Genomic DNA, 14,255 nt, shown 5'->3' on the forward strand with positions numbered 1-14,255 from the left:
TGTGAACGACTGGTTGACTGTTTTTCTAAGCAGACTTTTCTTCCATGGGAGTGGGAACTTCCGGAAATATTCTCCAACATGATTCTCAAATGGGGTCGGCCCGAGTTGGATCTCATGGCATCTTGTCAGATTGCAGAGTTCCCGAGATACAGGTCCAGGGACCTCCAGGCCGAGCTGATAGATGCCTTGGCGGTTTCTTGGTCCTTTAACCTAGCATTTCTATTTCTTCTGTTTACTCTTTTCTCCAGAGTTGTTGCTTGAATCAAACAGGAGAAGACATCAGTGATCCTCATCGCCCCTGCGTGGCCTCGCAGGATTTGGTATGCCGATCTGGTGGACATGTCATCCCTGCCATCTTGGAAACTTCCATTGAGGAAGGACCTTCTCATTCAGGGATCCTTCCTTCACCTGAAGCTAGTTTCTCTGCTACTGTCTGCTTGGAGTTTGAACACTTAATCTTATCCAAGCGGGGGTTCTCTGTTTAGGTCATAGATACCTTAATTCAGGCGCGTAAGCCTGTAACTAGGACGATTTGCCATATATTTTGCAAATATCTTTCTTTGTGTGAATCCAAGGGCTACTCATGGAGTAGGGTTAGGATTTGCAGGATTTGGTCTTTTCTCCAAGAAGGATTGGAGAAAGGGGTATCAGCAAGTTCCTTAAAGGGACTGATCTCTACTTTATCTATTTTGTTACATAAGCGTTTGGCAGATGTTCCAGTTGTGCAATCTTTTTGTCAGGCTGACTAGAATCAGACCTATGTTTAGACTACTTGCTCCTCCTTGGAGTTTGACTTTAGTTATTAAAGTTCTTCAAGGGGTTCCGTTTGAACCTATGCATTCCATAAGATATTAAGTTGTTATCTTGGAAAGGTTTTGTTTCTGGTTGCTGTTTCTTCTGTTCGAAGAGTATCTGAGATTTCGGCATTACAATATAATTCCTCTTACCTTTTTCATTTTGGATAAGGTGGTGTTACGTACTAAACCTGGGTTTCTTCCTAAGGTTGTTTCAAACAGGAATATTAATCAGGAGATTGTCATTCCTTCCTTGTGTCCTAATCCTTCTCAGAAGGAACGTCTGTTACACAATTTTGATGTAATTCATGCTTTACAGTTCTACTTACAAGCGCCTAAGGATTTTCGACAATAGTCTGTTATTTTTTCAAGGAAACATAGGGGTCAGAATGATATGGCTACCTCTTTCTTTTTGGCTGAAGAGTATCATTCGTTTTGCATATGAGACTGCTGGACAGCAGCCTCCTGAAAGAGTTCACTCATTCCACAAGGGCCGTTGTTTCCTCATAGGCATTCATAAATATGCTTCTGTTGGCCCGATTTTGCAAAGCTGCAACTTGGTCTTCTCTTCACATTTTTTCTGAATTTTACAAATTTGATATGTTTGCTGAGGCTGTTTTTGGAGTAAGGTTCTTCAAGCAGTGGTGCCTTCTGTTTAGCTTTCCTGTCTTGTCCCTCCCGTTTCATCCGTGTACTCTAGCTTTGGTATTGTATCCCACAAGTAAGGATGAAATCCGTGGACTCGTATCTTTAAAAATAAAAGGAAATTTATGCTTACCTGATAAATTTGTTTCTTTTTAGATACGATGAGTCCACAGCCCGCCCTGTTCTGAGACAGGTTATTTTTTGTTAAACTTCAGACACCTCTGCACCTTGGCTTTTCCTTTCTCTTTGTAACTTTGGTCGAATGACTGGAGTGGGAGGGAAGGGAGAGCTATATATACAGCTCTGCTGTGGTGCTCTTTGCCGCCTCCTGCTGACCAGGAGGCGTAATCCCACAAGTAAAGATGAAATCCGTGGACTCATCCGTATCCTATAAAGAAACAAATTTATCAGGTAAGTATACTTTTCTTAAGATAGCGGTAGCTACTGATTTGCACTTTATTTGCTCCACTTTGGATCTATAACAGAGTATGCCAGGGAAATGCTGGGAGATGGGGTGGATTAAAGCTCTGCAATGTGTTTACTGCCACCTAGTGGACAGGTAATATATCCCACGTGATAATCCATGGAGTCAGCATCTTAAATTAAATTTATCAGATAGGCATAATTTTTTTTATTTTCTTTTTTTTTTTTTTTTCTTAAATTCTCTCTTAATAACAGGTATGTACAACATAACACTTAGTACAAACCTCTAAAAGCACCGCTTTCACAATATTTAAATTCCTCCAACATAGGTGTGTCCGGTCCACGGCGTCATCCTTACTTGTGGGATATTCTCTTCCCCAACAGGAAATGGCAAAGAGCCCAGCAAAGCTGGTCACATGATCCCTCCTAGGCTCCGCCTACCCCAGTCATTCTCTTTGCCGTTGCACAGGCAACATCTCCACGGAGATGGCTAAGTTTTTTTGGTGTTTAAATGTAGTTTTTATTCTTCAATCAAGTGTTTGTTATTTTAAAATAGTGCTGGTATGTACTATTTACTCTGAAACAGAAAAGAGAAGAAGATTTCTGTTTGTAAGAGGAAGATGATTTTAGCAAACGTTACTAAAATCGATTGCTGTTTCCACACAGGACTTTTGAGATGAAGTAACTTCAGTTGGGGGAAGCAGTTGGCAGACTTTTCTGCCTGAGGTATGACTGGCCACATTTCTAACAAGACTTTGTAATGCTGGAAGGCTGTCATTTTCCCTATGGGGACCGGTAAGCCATTTTCTTAGATTAAGTAAAAGAATAAAGGGCTTTATAAGGGCTTAAAAAACTGGTAGACATTTTTCTGGGCTAAAACGATTACTTTGCTAAGCATATTTGGCAGATTATAACTCTTTATAGTTATTATAATCTTGGGGATTGTTGTTAAAAAACGGCAGGCACTGTATGGACACCTTTTTCAGATGGGGGCCTTCTCTAGTAATAGGCAGAGCCTCATTTTCGCGCCACTAATGCGCAGTTGTTTTTGGAAAGCAAGGCATGCAGATGCATGTGTGAGGAGCTAAGAACCACTGAAAAAGCTTATATTGATATTTATATTGATTCTTCAGATGAGGGGAGTAAGCATGGTACTGCATCATCCCCTTCTGTGTCTACACCAGTTTTGCCCACACAAGAGGCCCCTAGTACATCTAGTGCGCCAATACTTATTACCATGCAACAATTAACGGCTGTTATGGATAATTCTATTGCAAATATTTTATCTAAAATGCCTACTTATCAGAGAAAGCGCGATTGCTCTGTTTTAAACACTGAAGAGCAAGAGGACGCTGATGATAACGTTTCTGACATACCCTCACACCAATCTGAAGGGGCCAGGAGGGAGGTTTTGTCTGAGGGAGAAATTTCAGATTCAGGAAAAATTTCTCAACAAGCTGAACCTGATGTTGTAACATTTAAATTTAAATTAGAACATCTCCGCTCACTGCTTAAGGAGGTATTATCTACTCTGGATGATTGTGACAATTTGGTCATTCCAGAGAAATTATGTAAGATGGACAAGTTCCTAGAGGTTCCGGTGCCCCCCGATGCTTTTCCTATACCCAAGCGGGTGGCGGACATAGTAAATAAGGAATGGGAAAGGCCCGGCATACCTTTTGTTCCTCCCCCTATATTTAAGAAATTATTTCCTATAGTCGATCCCAGAAAGGACTTATGGCAGACAGTCCCTAAGGTCGAGGGGGCGGTCTCTACTCTAAACAAACGCACTACTATTCCCATAGAAGATAGTTGTGCTTTCAAAGATCCTATGGATAAAAAATTAGAGGGTTTGCTTAAAAAGATGTTTGTTCAGCAAGGTTACCTTCTACAACCAATTTCATGCATTGTTCCTGTCACTACGGCAGCGTGTTTCTGGTTCGAAGAACTAGAAAAGTCGCTCAATAAAGAATCTTCGTATGAGGAGGTTATGGACAGAGTTCAAGCACTTAAATTGGCTAACTCTTTTATTTTAGATGCCGCTTTGCAATTAGCTAGATTAGCGGCGAAAAATTCAGGGTTTGCTATCGTGGCGCGCAGAGCGCTTCGGCTAAAGTCTTGGTCAGCGGATGTGTCTTCCAAGACAAAATTGCTTAACATCCCTTTCAAGGGTAAAACACTGTTTGGTCCTGATTTGAAAGAGATTATTTCAGACATCACCGGGGGAAAGGGCCACGCCCTTCCTCAGGATAGGTCTTTTAAGGCTAGACCAGCCTCTACTTCTACATCCTCTAAGCAAGAGGGTAATACTTCTCAACCCAAACCAGCCTGGAGACCGATGCAAGGCTGGAACAAGGGTAAGCAGGCCAAGAAGCCTGCCACTGCTACCAAAACAGCATGAAGGGATGGCCCCCGATCCGGGACCGGATCTGGTGGGGGGCAGACTTTCTCTCTTTGCTCAGGCCTGGGCAAGAGATGTTCAGGATCCTTGGGCACTAGAAATAGTTTCTCAAGGTTATCTCCTGGAATTCAAGGAACTACCCCCAAGGGGAAGGTTCCACAGGTCTCTATCTTCAAACCAAATTAAAAGACAGGCATTCTTACATTGTGTAGAAGACCTGTTAAAGATGGGAGTAATTCATCCAGTTCCAATAGGAGAACAAGGGATGGGGTTTTACTCCAACCTGTTCATAGTTCCCAAAAAAGAGGGAACTTTCAGACCAATTTTAGATCTCAAGATCCTAAACAAATTTCTCAGGGTTCCATCGTTCAAAATGGAAACCATTCGAACGATCCTTCCTACCATCCAGGAAGGTCAATTTATGACCACGGTGGATTTAAAGGATGCGTACCTACATATTCCTATCCACAAGGAACATCATCAGTTCCTAAGGTTCGCTTTTCTGGACAAGCATTACCAGTTTGTGGCACTTCCATTCGGATTAGCCACTGCTCCGAGAATTTTCACAAAGGTACTAGGGTCCCTTCTAGCGGTTCTAAGACCAAGGGGCATTGCAGTAGTACCTTACTTGGACGACATCCTGATTCAAGCGTCGTCTCTGTCAAAAGCAAAGGCTCATACGGACATCGTCCTAGCCTTTCTCAGATCTCACTGATGGAAAGTGAACATAGAAAAAAGTTCTCTTTCCCCGTCAACAAGAGTTCCCTTCTTGGGAACAATAATAGACTCCTTAGAAATGAGGATTTTTCTGACAGAGGTCAGAAAATCAAAACTTCTAAGCTCTTGTCAAGTACTTCATTCTGTTCTTCGTCCTTCCATAGCGCAATGCATGGAAGTAATAGGATTGATGGTTGCAGCAATGGACATAGTTCCTTTTGCACGAATTCATCTAAGACCATTACAACTGTGCATGCTCAGACAGTGGAATGGGGATTATACAGACTTGTCTCCGATTCAAGTAGATCAAAGGACCAGAGATTCACTCCGTTGGTGGCTGATCCTGGACAACCTGTCACAGGGAATGAGCTTCCGCAGACCAGAGTGGGTCATTGTCACGACCGACGCCAGTCTGGTGGGCTGGGGCGCGGTCTGGGAACCCCTGAAAGCTCAGGGTCTATGGTCTCGGGAATTATCTCTTCTCCCGATAAACATTCTGGAACTGAGAGCGATATTCAATGCTCTCAAAGCTTGGCCTCATCTAGCAAAGGCCAAATTCATAAGGTTTCAATCAGACAACATGACGACAGTTACGTATATCAACCATCAGGGGGGAACAAGGAGTTCCCTGGCGATGGAGGAAGTGACCAAGATAATTCAATGGGCGGAGGATCACTCCTGCCACTTGTCTGCAATCCACATCCCAGGAGTGGAAAATTGGGAAGCGGATTTTCTGAGTCGTCAGACATTCCATCCGGGGGAGTGGGAACTCCATCCGGAAATCTTTGCCCAAATAACTCGATTATGGGGCATTCCAGACATGGATCTGATGGCCTCTCGTCAGAACTTCAAGGTTCCTTGTTACGGGTCCAGATCCAGGGATCCCAAGGCGACTCTAGTAGATGCACTAGTAGCACCTTGGACCTTCAACCTAGCTTATGTATTCCCACCGTTTCCTCTCATTCCCAGGCTGGTAGCCAGGATCAATCAGGAGAGGGCTTCGGTGATCTTGATAGCTCCTGCGTGGCCACGCAGGACTTGGTATGCAGACCTGGTGAATATGTCATCGGCTCCACCATGGAAGCTACCTTTGAGACAGGACCTTCTTGTTCAAGGTCCATTCGAACATCCGAATCTGGTTTCCCTCCAGCTGACTGCTTGGAGATTGAACGCTTGATTTTATCAAAGCGTGGGTTTTCAGATTCTGTAATAGATACTCTGGTTCAGGCTAGAAAGCCTGTAACTAGAAAAATTTACCATAAGATATGGAAAAAATATCTTCTGTTGTGAATCTAAAGGATTCCCATGGAACAAGATAAAAATTCCTAAGATTCTATCCTTTCTACAAGAAGGTTTGGAGAAAGGATTATCTGCAAGTTCTCTGAAGGGACAGATCTCTGCGTTATCTGTTTTACTTCACAAAAGGCTGGCAGCTGTGCCAGACGTTCAAGCGTTTGTTCAGGCTCTGGTTAGAATCAAGCCTGTTTACAGACCTTTGACTCCTCCCTGGAGTCTTAATCTAGTTCTTTCAGTTCTTCAAGGGGTTCCGTTTGAACCCTTACATTCCGTAGATATTAAGTTATTATCTTGGAAAGTTTTGTTTTTGGTTGCAATTTCTTCTGCTAGAAGAGTTTGAGTTATCTGCTCTGCAGTGTTCTCCGCCCTATCTGGTGTTCCATGCAGATAAGGTGGTTTTGCGTACTAAGCCTGGTTTTCTTCCGAAAGTTGTTTCCAACAAGAATATTAACCAGGAGATAGTTGTACCTTCTTTGTGTCCGAATCCAGTTTCAAAGAAGGAACGTTTGTTACACAATTTGGACGTAGTCCGTGCTCTAAAATTCTATTTAGAGGCCACTAAAGATTTAAGACAAACATCTTCTTTGTTGTTTATTCTGGTAAAAGGAGAGGTCAAAAAGCAACTTCTACCTCTTTCTTTTTGGCTTAAAAGCATTATCCGATTGGCTTATGAGACTGCCGGACGGCAGCCTCCTGAAAGAATCACAGCTCATTCCACTAGGGCTGTGGCTTCCACATGGGCCTTCAAGAACGAGGCTTCTGTTGACCAGATATGTAAGGCAGCGACTTGGTCTTCACTGCACACTTTTGCCAAATTTTACAAATTTGATACTTTTGCTTCTTCAGAGGCTATTTTTGGGAGAAAGGTTTTGCAAGCCGTGGTGCCTTCCATTTAGGTGACCTGATTTGCTCCCTCCCTTCATCCGTGTCCTAAAGCTTTGGTATTGGTTCCCACAAGTAAGGATGACGCCGTGGACCGGACACACCTATGTTGGAGAAAACAGAATTTATGCTTACCTGATAAATTACTTTCTCCAACGGTGTGTCCGGTCCACGGCCCGCCCTGGTTTTTTTAATCAGGTCTGATGAATTATTTTCTCTAACTACAGTCACCACGGTATCATATGGTTTCTCCTATGCATATTTCCTCCTGTACGTCGGTCGAATGACTGGGGTAGGCGGAGCCTAGGAGGGATCATGTGACCAGCTTTGCTGGGCTCTTTGCCATTTCCTGTTGGGGAAGAGAATATCCCACAAGTAAGGATGACGCCGTGGACCGGACACACCGTTGGAGAAAGTAATTTATCAGGTAAGCATAAATTCTGTTTTTTGGGTAACTTGGTACACAAATGCTAATTGTAAATATTGCAGGTGTCTGGTCTACATCTGCACACACAACTTATCACGTCGACTTAAAGCAACATTTAACAAAAAATGTTGCCTATATAACCTGATGTTGCATCAATACATTTTTCCAAACACCCACATTAGGAGCTAGTGACTTTGTTGTCCACTGATGATGATGCAATGTTGAAGGCATGCTTATTACATTATCTGGGTACACAATGTTGTCTTTTTAAACTGCACCATATTGCCGCAATATTTGAACAGTAATTCTTCATGCTACATAAATTATATTACCATTTTGTAAATGGAACTATATCAAAAGCAAAATACATTTTGACATTGCAGGCAGCCCATTCAAAGTTCCAGTTAGCGATGTTGTTGACAGCACAAAGGTGAAATGTTCCGGTACAGGACTTAGTCCTGGTCTGGTTAGAGCAAATGTCCCGCAGACCTTCAGTGTAGACACGAGCAAGGCTGGAGTAGCACCCTTGCAAGTCAAAGTTCAAGGACCAAAGGGTAAGATTTTTTTTTCTCTCCCTATTATGTCATCTTATGGGTTGCCATTTTTTAAAAAATATATATTTTTATTACACATACTCATATTTTGTCTATAAAGGTGTTGTAGAACCAGTTGAAATTGTGGATAATGGGGATGGAGTCCAAACTGTAAACTATGTACCAAGCAGAGAAGGACCATACAACATTTCAGTGCTTTATGGTGATGAAGAGGTTCCTCGCAGGTTAGTGTCTAGTCATGTTGGAGAAGATCGGGGGGGGGGGGGGAACTAGGTGGATGTATTCATTTATATTTTTCTTCCAATAGTCCATTCAAAGTAAAAGTTTTGCCCACTCATGATGCAAGCAAGGTGAAGGCTAGTGGGCCAGGATTAAATACTACTGGAGTACCTGCTAGTCTACCTGTGGAATTTACAATTGATGCAAAGGATGCTGGGGAAGGCCTTCTTGCTGTTCAGATAACTGTAAGTGCCTGGTTTCTAGGTTTGGAACTTATTTTTTTATAATGAATAGACCAATGGCTAACTTCTTCTGCTTATTCAGGATCCAGAAGGCAAACCCAAGAAAGCTACCATTCGTGACAACCAAGATGGTACCTACACTGTATCTTATGTACCCGACATGACTGGCCGGTACACAATTTTGATCAAATATGGAGGCGATGAGATCCCGTATTCTCCTTACCGCATTCGTGCTGTACCCACAGGCGATGCTAGCAAGTGCACTGTAACAGGTATGAAACTTAAGGTTTCTTGGGTTATGTAAGGTATTCCACTCTGTTATGGTTCCCCTTTTTTATGCAAAATTACACTATAGGCTTAAAGGAACATATGCGTGATGGATTTGTTTATATGTAATTTCCAAACCTTTCAGTATTGTACATTTGGGTGGCAAGATGATTGCCTGGGCTGGTTTTATTTTGTAGTAGTGTGCACTTGGGGATTCTAGGCTGCCCCCTTGTCTTATGCCACTGTTATTATTATTATTATTATTAGTTATTTGTAGAGCGCCAACAGATTCCGCAGCACTGTTTCGCAACTCCAGTTCTCAAGTACCCCTAACAGGCCCTACTTTCATGACACCTTACCTAGAGCACATTTGAAATAATAGCTAATCAGTAACCATGGTTACTAACCATGCTCTAATCCCTCAGCTGATTATTTTACCTGTGCTCTAGTTGACATCATGAAAATCTGGCCTGTTAGTGGTACTTAAAGACTTTTAGGGTTGCCACCTTGGCCATGTTCTCCTGGAACATTGAGTTACACATGAAGCAGGCTGTGCAGGGAGGAACATGACTAGTGTTGTCCAGCAGCACTATTTTCTTTTCAGAGGCACAATACATGTGCCTCCCTGCAGTATGTAGAACTCATAACTGTCTAGGAAAAAATGGCTGTGGTGGCAATTCTAACTTGAGTCAAACACTGGCCTATTGTGTTTTTAGGCTACCATAGATATACTATTTAGCCTTTTGGAATAAAACCGCCCGCAAACCCAAAAGAGCTTATCCCACTAAGTATTCTCTGGTTTTATGGCCTCAGATTGGTTTTATGGCAAGTCCTTTTTATGGTGGACCTTCACCTTTTTGCCTCCAAGAGTGCCATGCTTTACTGCCTAGCTTACAAAAAGGCTAAGCATTACTGCAAGGCTTGGAAATGATCATTTTTAGTTAATACAGAAGTTAGTTTAAAGGAACATGCCAATAACTAAATGGTATAATTGTTTTGACAAGAAGATAGGACTCTGTATTAGGATTCAGGAACTAATTAGTGAACCTAAAGAAAATAATTTTAGTAGCTTTGGACTAATGAAATAAGTCAAACATCGCAATTCCCTAGCTGTATGTATATTTTAATTTAAGCTTAACCCTTTCTGCAGCAATCAAGTCAGCGCTTGTACTACGCACTTCATCCAGAGGCTGCTGTGCTTAGATTTTAATATGGCAACGCTCTCCTTAGTGCTTGTTGGCCCAGGAGACCACCCGCGCTATTGAGCACTTTAGGATAAACAAGTTGCCATAGTGACTTGGAGGCTGCAGTAGTAGGATAAACTTAATTTAAATTATACATTTAACATACTAAAGTTATCAGTATTCCTGGAAATGTGACCTTTTGTGGCTACCTAGAGTATTGTAGCGCAGTGTGGAATACCTTTCACGCCATCTTGTAGACACCCTCTCTTCCTGTTTGCTCTGTTCACACTTGCTTTTTGATATACACTCCCCAGTGCTTACACAGTTTAATAACAAGTCATGATATACATTCTTTGTGATGTGATGCACTTTATTTACCCTCACTTGTCACCGTGTCTCACTTGACGTTTTCCTTGCTCTTTGCCCTTTCACCTCAGTGTCAATCGGAGGTCACGGGCTAGGTAAGCTGCTTGCTGGTGTACAACTTTAAAGTTTAAATAAATTGCTGCCTTGGAGGGTCTGTTTTTGCTGATCTTTCTGGCAGTGATGGATTATAATTTTGGCAATTCACGGCTGTTTATATTACATTATTATTTTAGAATTATTTCCCTTTTTATTGGAACTTTGAAAGCTTTACAGCTAAAATATATTTGGTAAGCCTTGTCAACAGTTGAAGAATGCTCCTATTTTCCATAGAGAAATCCTAATCAAAATGTTACTCTTAAAGGGACATTGAACACTGAGTATGTATATATGCCCCGCCTCCCTCTAGTCATGGGTGTTGCCATGTTGCAATCTTTCACTACATTTCAGTGCTGACCTTTTTGTACATGTTCAGTAACTCTCCTTCAAATACCTGCAGTGTAACCTAGGTTCCAAAATGGCAGCACCCATGATTAGAGGGCGGTGCATGAAATGTAATTAGTGTTTGGTGTTCCTTTTTATGGGTTTTCCCAAAACTGGGTGATCATGGTTTCTTAAAGTGCTTGGCTTCACTTTAAAACAAGAGTCCTTGTATGTGACTATAAGCAGCATAATTCAGTATATTGGAAGGGGGGGTCATTAAATTGCCCAGAAATTACTTTACAGCTGTGAATAACCAAAGTGTTAGTAAAGTCGACAGTTGTGACTGGGAAAATGTTCAATATTAAAGTGTATGTAGTATGCAATGTGTACATACATATAACCTATTTTTACTAAATATTAGTGTGTGTAGGGATTTGTGCCCATGAACTCCCTATGCACACAGAATTATTCCATCTCGGCAACGTATAAATAAAAGGTATCCGACTGCAGTCTTTGAGAGCCTCCAAACCAGACTCTTAATTGGTTTTATTTTTACTTTATGCAACCTGTGCCTTGAAAAGCTTTGAAAAACCGGTTTGCTGGAAGATGGATATATGTGTTTAAAATAAAACCGTACAGATTTTAAATTGTTTTAGGTCCACACCAAGCTTTTAAGGGTAAAGGAGTAAAACCTCTTTTTTCTTTTTATAGTTTAAACACCTATTCCCAGTCTCATTGTCCATTATAATGTGATTTTCTGGAACATGCTGGACTGTTTACAGCTCGTGAAAGAAATCTTTAGCATCAGACTAGCAATTTAGTTACTTTAGTGGTGGTGGCAACTATTTTAGAAAGCTGAGCATGATGCTCGTGAGACTTTTGGGTGGGTTTATGTAACTTCTTTCCACATGTTTTGACTTTTTGTGGAGTTTGGAAGGGATCTTGGACATTAAACAGATTTGCACAACGACAAAAAAAAGGATCATAGTGAATATGCTTTTAGTCATCCTAGTTCTCCGGTTGCATTTAGAGCTAACTCAACTGCAATCTGAAGCTTTCTAGTAACCAATTCTATAAACTCTAATTTACACATTTTTACGGAAAGCCTCAAGTACTTTAGTTTAAATTTGTTTGGGCAAAACAATTTTGTTAAACCTATGCACACTGTATATGGTTTGCTTGATTTCCCGCCCACCATGATCCAAAGAAACACTCCATAATTTTCTAAACTTTGTGGAAGAAAGTGAGCCTTTTTAGTAGTTATTGCATGTCTGCATTGTATGGCTTATACCTAAAAACCTTTCTCTAACTCTAGCTGCAAATATAACCTCACTTGGTTGGCTCTGCACCTGTTAATCTTTCTCTCTGCTTGCGCGATGCATGTGCAACAATGTTCATGTGGTCCTCAGTGCCTCAGGAAATTTAATTAGCTCTACCAATGAGATCTTTTTATCACTGTAGGTTTCACCAAAGAAACGATTAAGGGCTATGTTTTTCTGTTGAAAAAAATGTGTGCTCAAAAGTCTGGATCTCCAATATTGGGAAAAAAGGGAAAATTTACATATGTCCATTCTGGAAGAAAGCGGCCACAAGCTACATTTTGGCTTTTTGGAGCCTCAATTATTTAAAGTGCAACACAGATCTGGATTTGCACAGATCTGTTGCGCTGTCAGAAGAGTAATTGCGGCTCTTAAAAATGGACAAATGTAACTTGCAGCTGCCGCCTTCCTGATTCGTTATGGAACGATTTAGATTTTTTTTTTTTACCCACTGAAAAAGGGGCTGAGAAAGCAGTGGACCCTCCCCTGCATATGAGAATACCTATTACACAAACAGGAGCAAGCAAGAATCTGTAGACTTCAATATACATCTGAAACTAAGCACAATGTTTTTGTTTATTTTTAAAAGAAATAAGCAAAACTATATACATTGTTACAATAAACACTTCCAGATGGGCTATATAAATGGATCAGCTTCAAAACATTTATGCAAATAAAAAGCTAGTGTATTAGTCTGAGAAACGCATGCAGAATATGGCTGCAGGCAGTGCCTTTCGGCACTGGAGTAACACGTGTAAAAACTGTAACACAAATCTGTGCAAATAGATCAGTAAACCAGTTCTCACAGACCGGTTTATATAGACTATGTAACCTAATGTTATCAAAACCCACTGAACTGTAGAAATTCCCTCACCAACAGCAGGCAAATAAGGTCCTCCCAAAGAGGTCTTTCTGGAACAACTTACTGGACTGTTCTTCACCAACTCAGCATTTGTGTAGGCTCAAATCCTCCAAAACCAGGCTCCAATGTGTATGTAATCCTGCCAGCCATAGGCATAGAGAAATCCAGGCTCGCTGTTATCATAGGCGTGGCCAACAGTGCAACGCGCGTTTTACCCTTTCCACCAATGAAAACAGGCCTTTTTGAAGTGAAACCCTTTGATAGCAATCACGTGTTCCTGGTTGAAATGGCCTTTTCATTATTGCTTACACAGCATATTAACAGTATATGGATCCACTGATTCTATAAATTCCTCATGCAACGAAAGGAGTGGGAATAAGACATCACAAAAGTTATCAAAATTACTTAAAGGGATATGAAGCTCAAATTTTGGGATTCAGACAGAGCATATAGTTTCAAAAAAGCTTCTAATTTAACTATTCTAATAAAATGTACTTCGTTCTCCTGGTATTGTTTGTTGGAGAGATACCTAGGTAGGGGTCTGGAGCACTTTTTTTTTTTTTTGCTCTTGCAAAAATTCTCCAGTCATGGGCAGTCTCCTGAGCTTGTCTCTGCTTTTCAACAAACGATAACAAGGAACAAAGACATTAATAGTATTAGAAATTTGTTTAAAATTGCATGCTCTTTCGTTGTTTAGAGCATGTGATTTTAAACAACTTTCCAATTTACTTCTATTTCATTTGTTTTGTTCTCTTGTTTCTGAATCATTTTTTGTTTCATGTACCTTTAAATCCTATTTTATACGTATGAAGCCGAAATCTGTCAAGATTTATTTTTATTTAATTTTTGTGCACGGATGGAGCGGATTTTGGCCACGTATATTGCACTCTAACGTAGCAAATATATTAGGTGGTTCTAAACCTCAGCACATCTAGTAACTTGCGTAAAGCATTCATGCCATTAAAGTTTTTATCAAAGTGGATCAGTATCTTTAAGCCTTAGTGACATATAGTCATGCAGAAGTTAGAAATTATAACAATATTGGTTGTGCAAAGCTGGGGAATGGGTTTGTAACCTAAAATAAAAAATAAAAAAAAATATATATATGTCTCCCTTTAAACAAATTATTTCACTACATTTTAGCCTGTTTACTAGCTTAAAGGGACACGAAACCCAAAAATATTTTTATGATTCATATACAGCATGTAATTTGTAAGTACTTTGAAAATTTGTCTTA

General features: G+C 40.8%; 1 protein-coding gene across 4 annotated transcripts in view; it reads left to right on the forward strand.

Moving 5' to 3' along the window:
* The window catches only part of FLNA (filamin A), a 186,389-nt gene that overhangs the window by 123,413 nt on the left and 48,721 nt on the right, over positions 1–14,255 (forward strand). For 2 of the 4 annotated variants that reach the window (XM_053695961.1, XM_053695963.1), the window contains exons 26-30: positions 7,969–8,139; positions 8,240–8,363; positions 8,447–8,603; positions 8,683–8,872; positions 10,489–10,512. In XM_053695961.1, coding sequence (XP_053551936.1) covers positions 7,969–8,139; positions 8,240–8,363; positions 8,447–8,603; positions 8,683–8,872; positions 10,489–10,512 — 666 coding nt within the window. The remainder of the gene's footprint in view (positions 1–7,968; positions 8,140–8,239; positions 8,364–8,446; positions 8,604–8,682; positions 8,873–10,488; positions 10,513–14,255) is intronic. The other 2 variants (XM_053695964.1, XM_053695962.1) reach the window with 1 other exon arrangement.

Source organism: Bombina bombina, chromosome 12, assembly GCF_027579735.1.
Source record: "Bombina bombina isolate aBomBom1 chromosome 12, aBomBom1.pri, whole genome shotgun sequence".
NCBI lineage: Eukaryota > Metazoa > Chordata > Amphibia > Anura > Bombinatoridae > Bombina > Bombina bombina.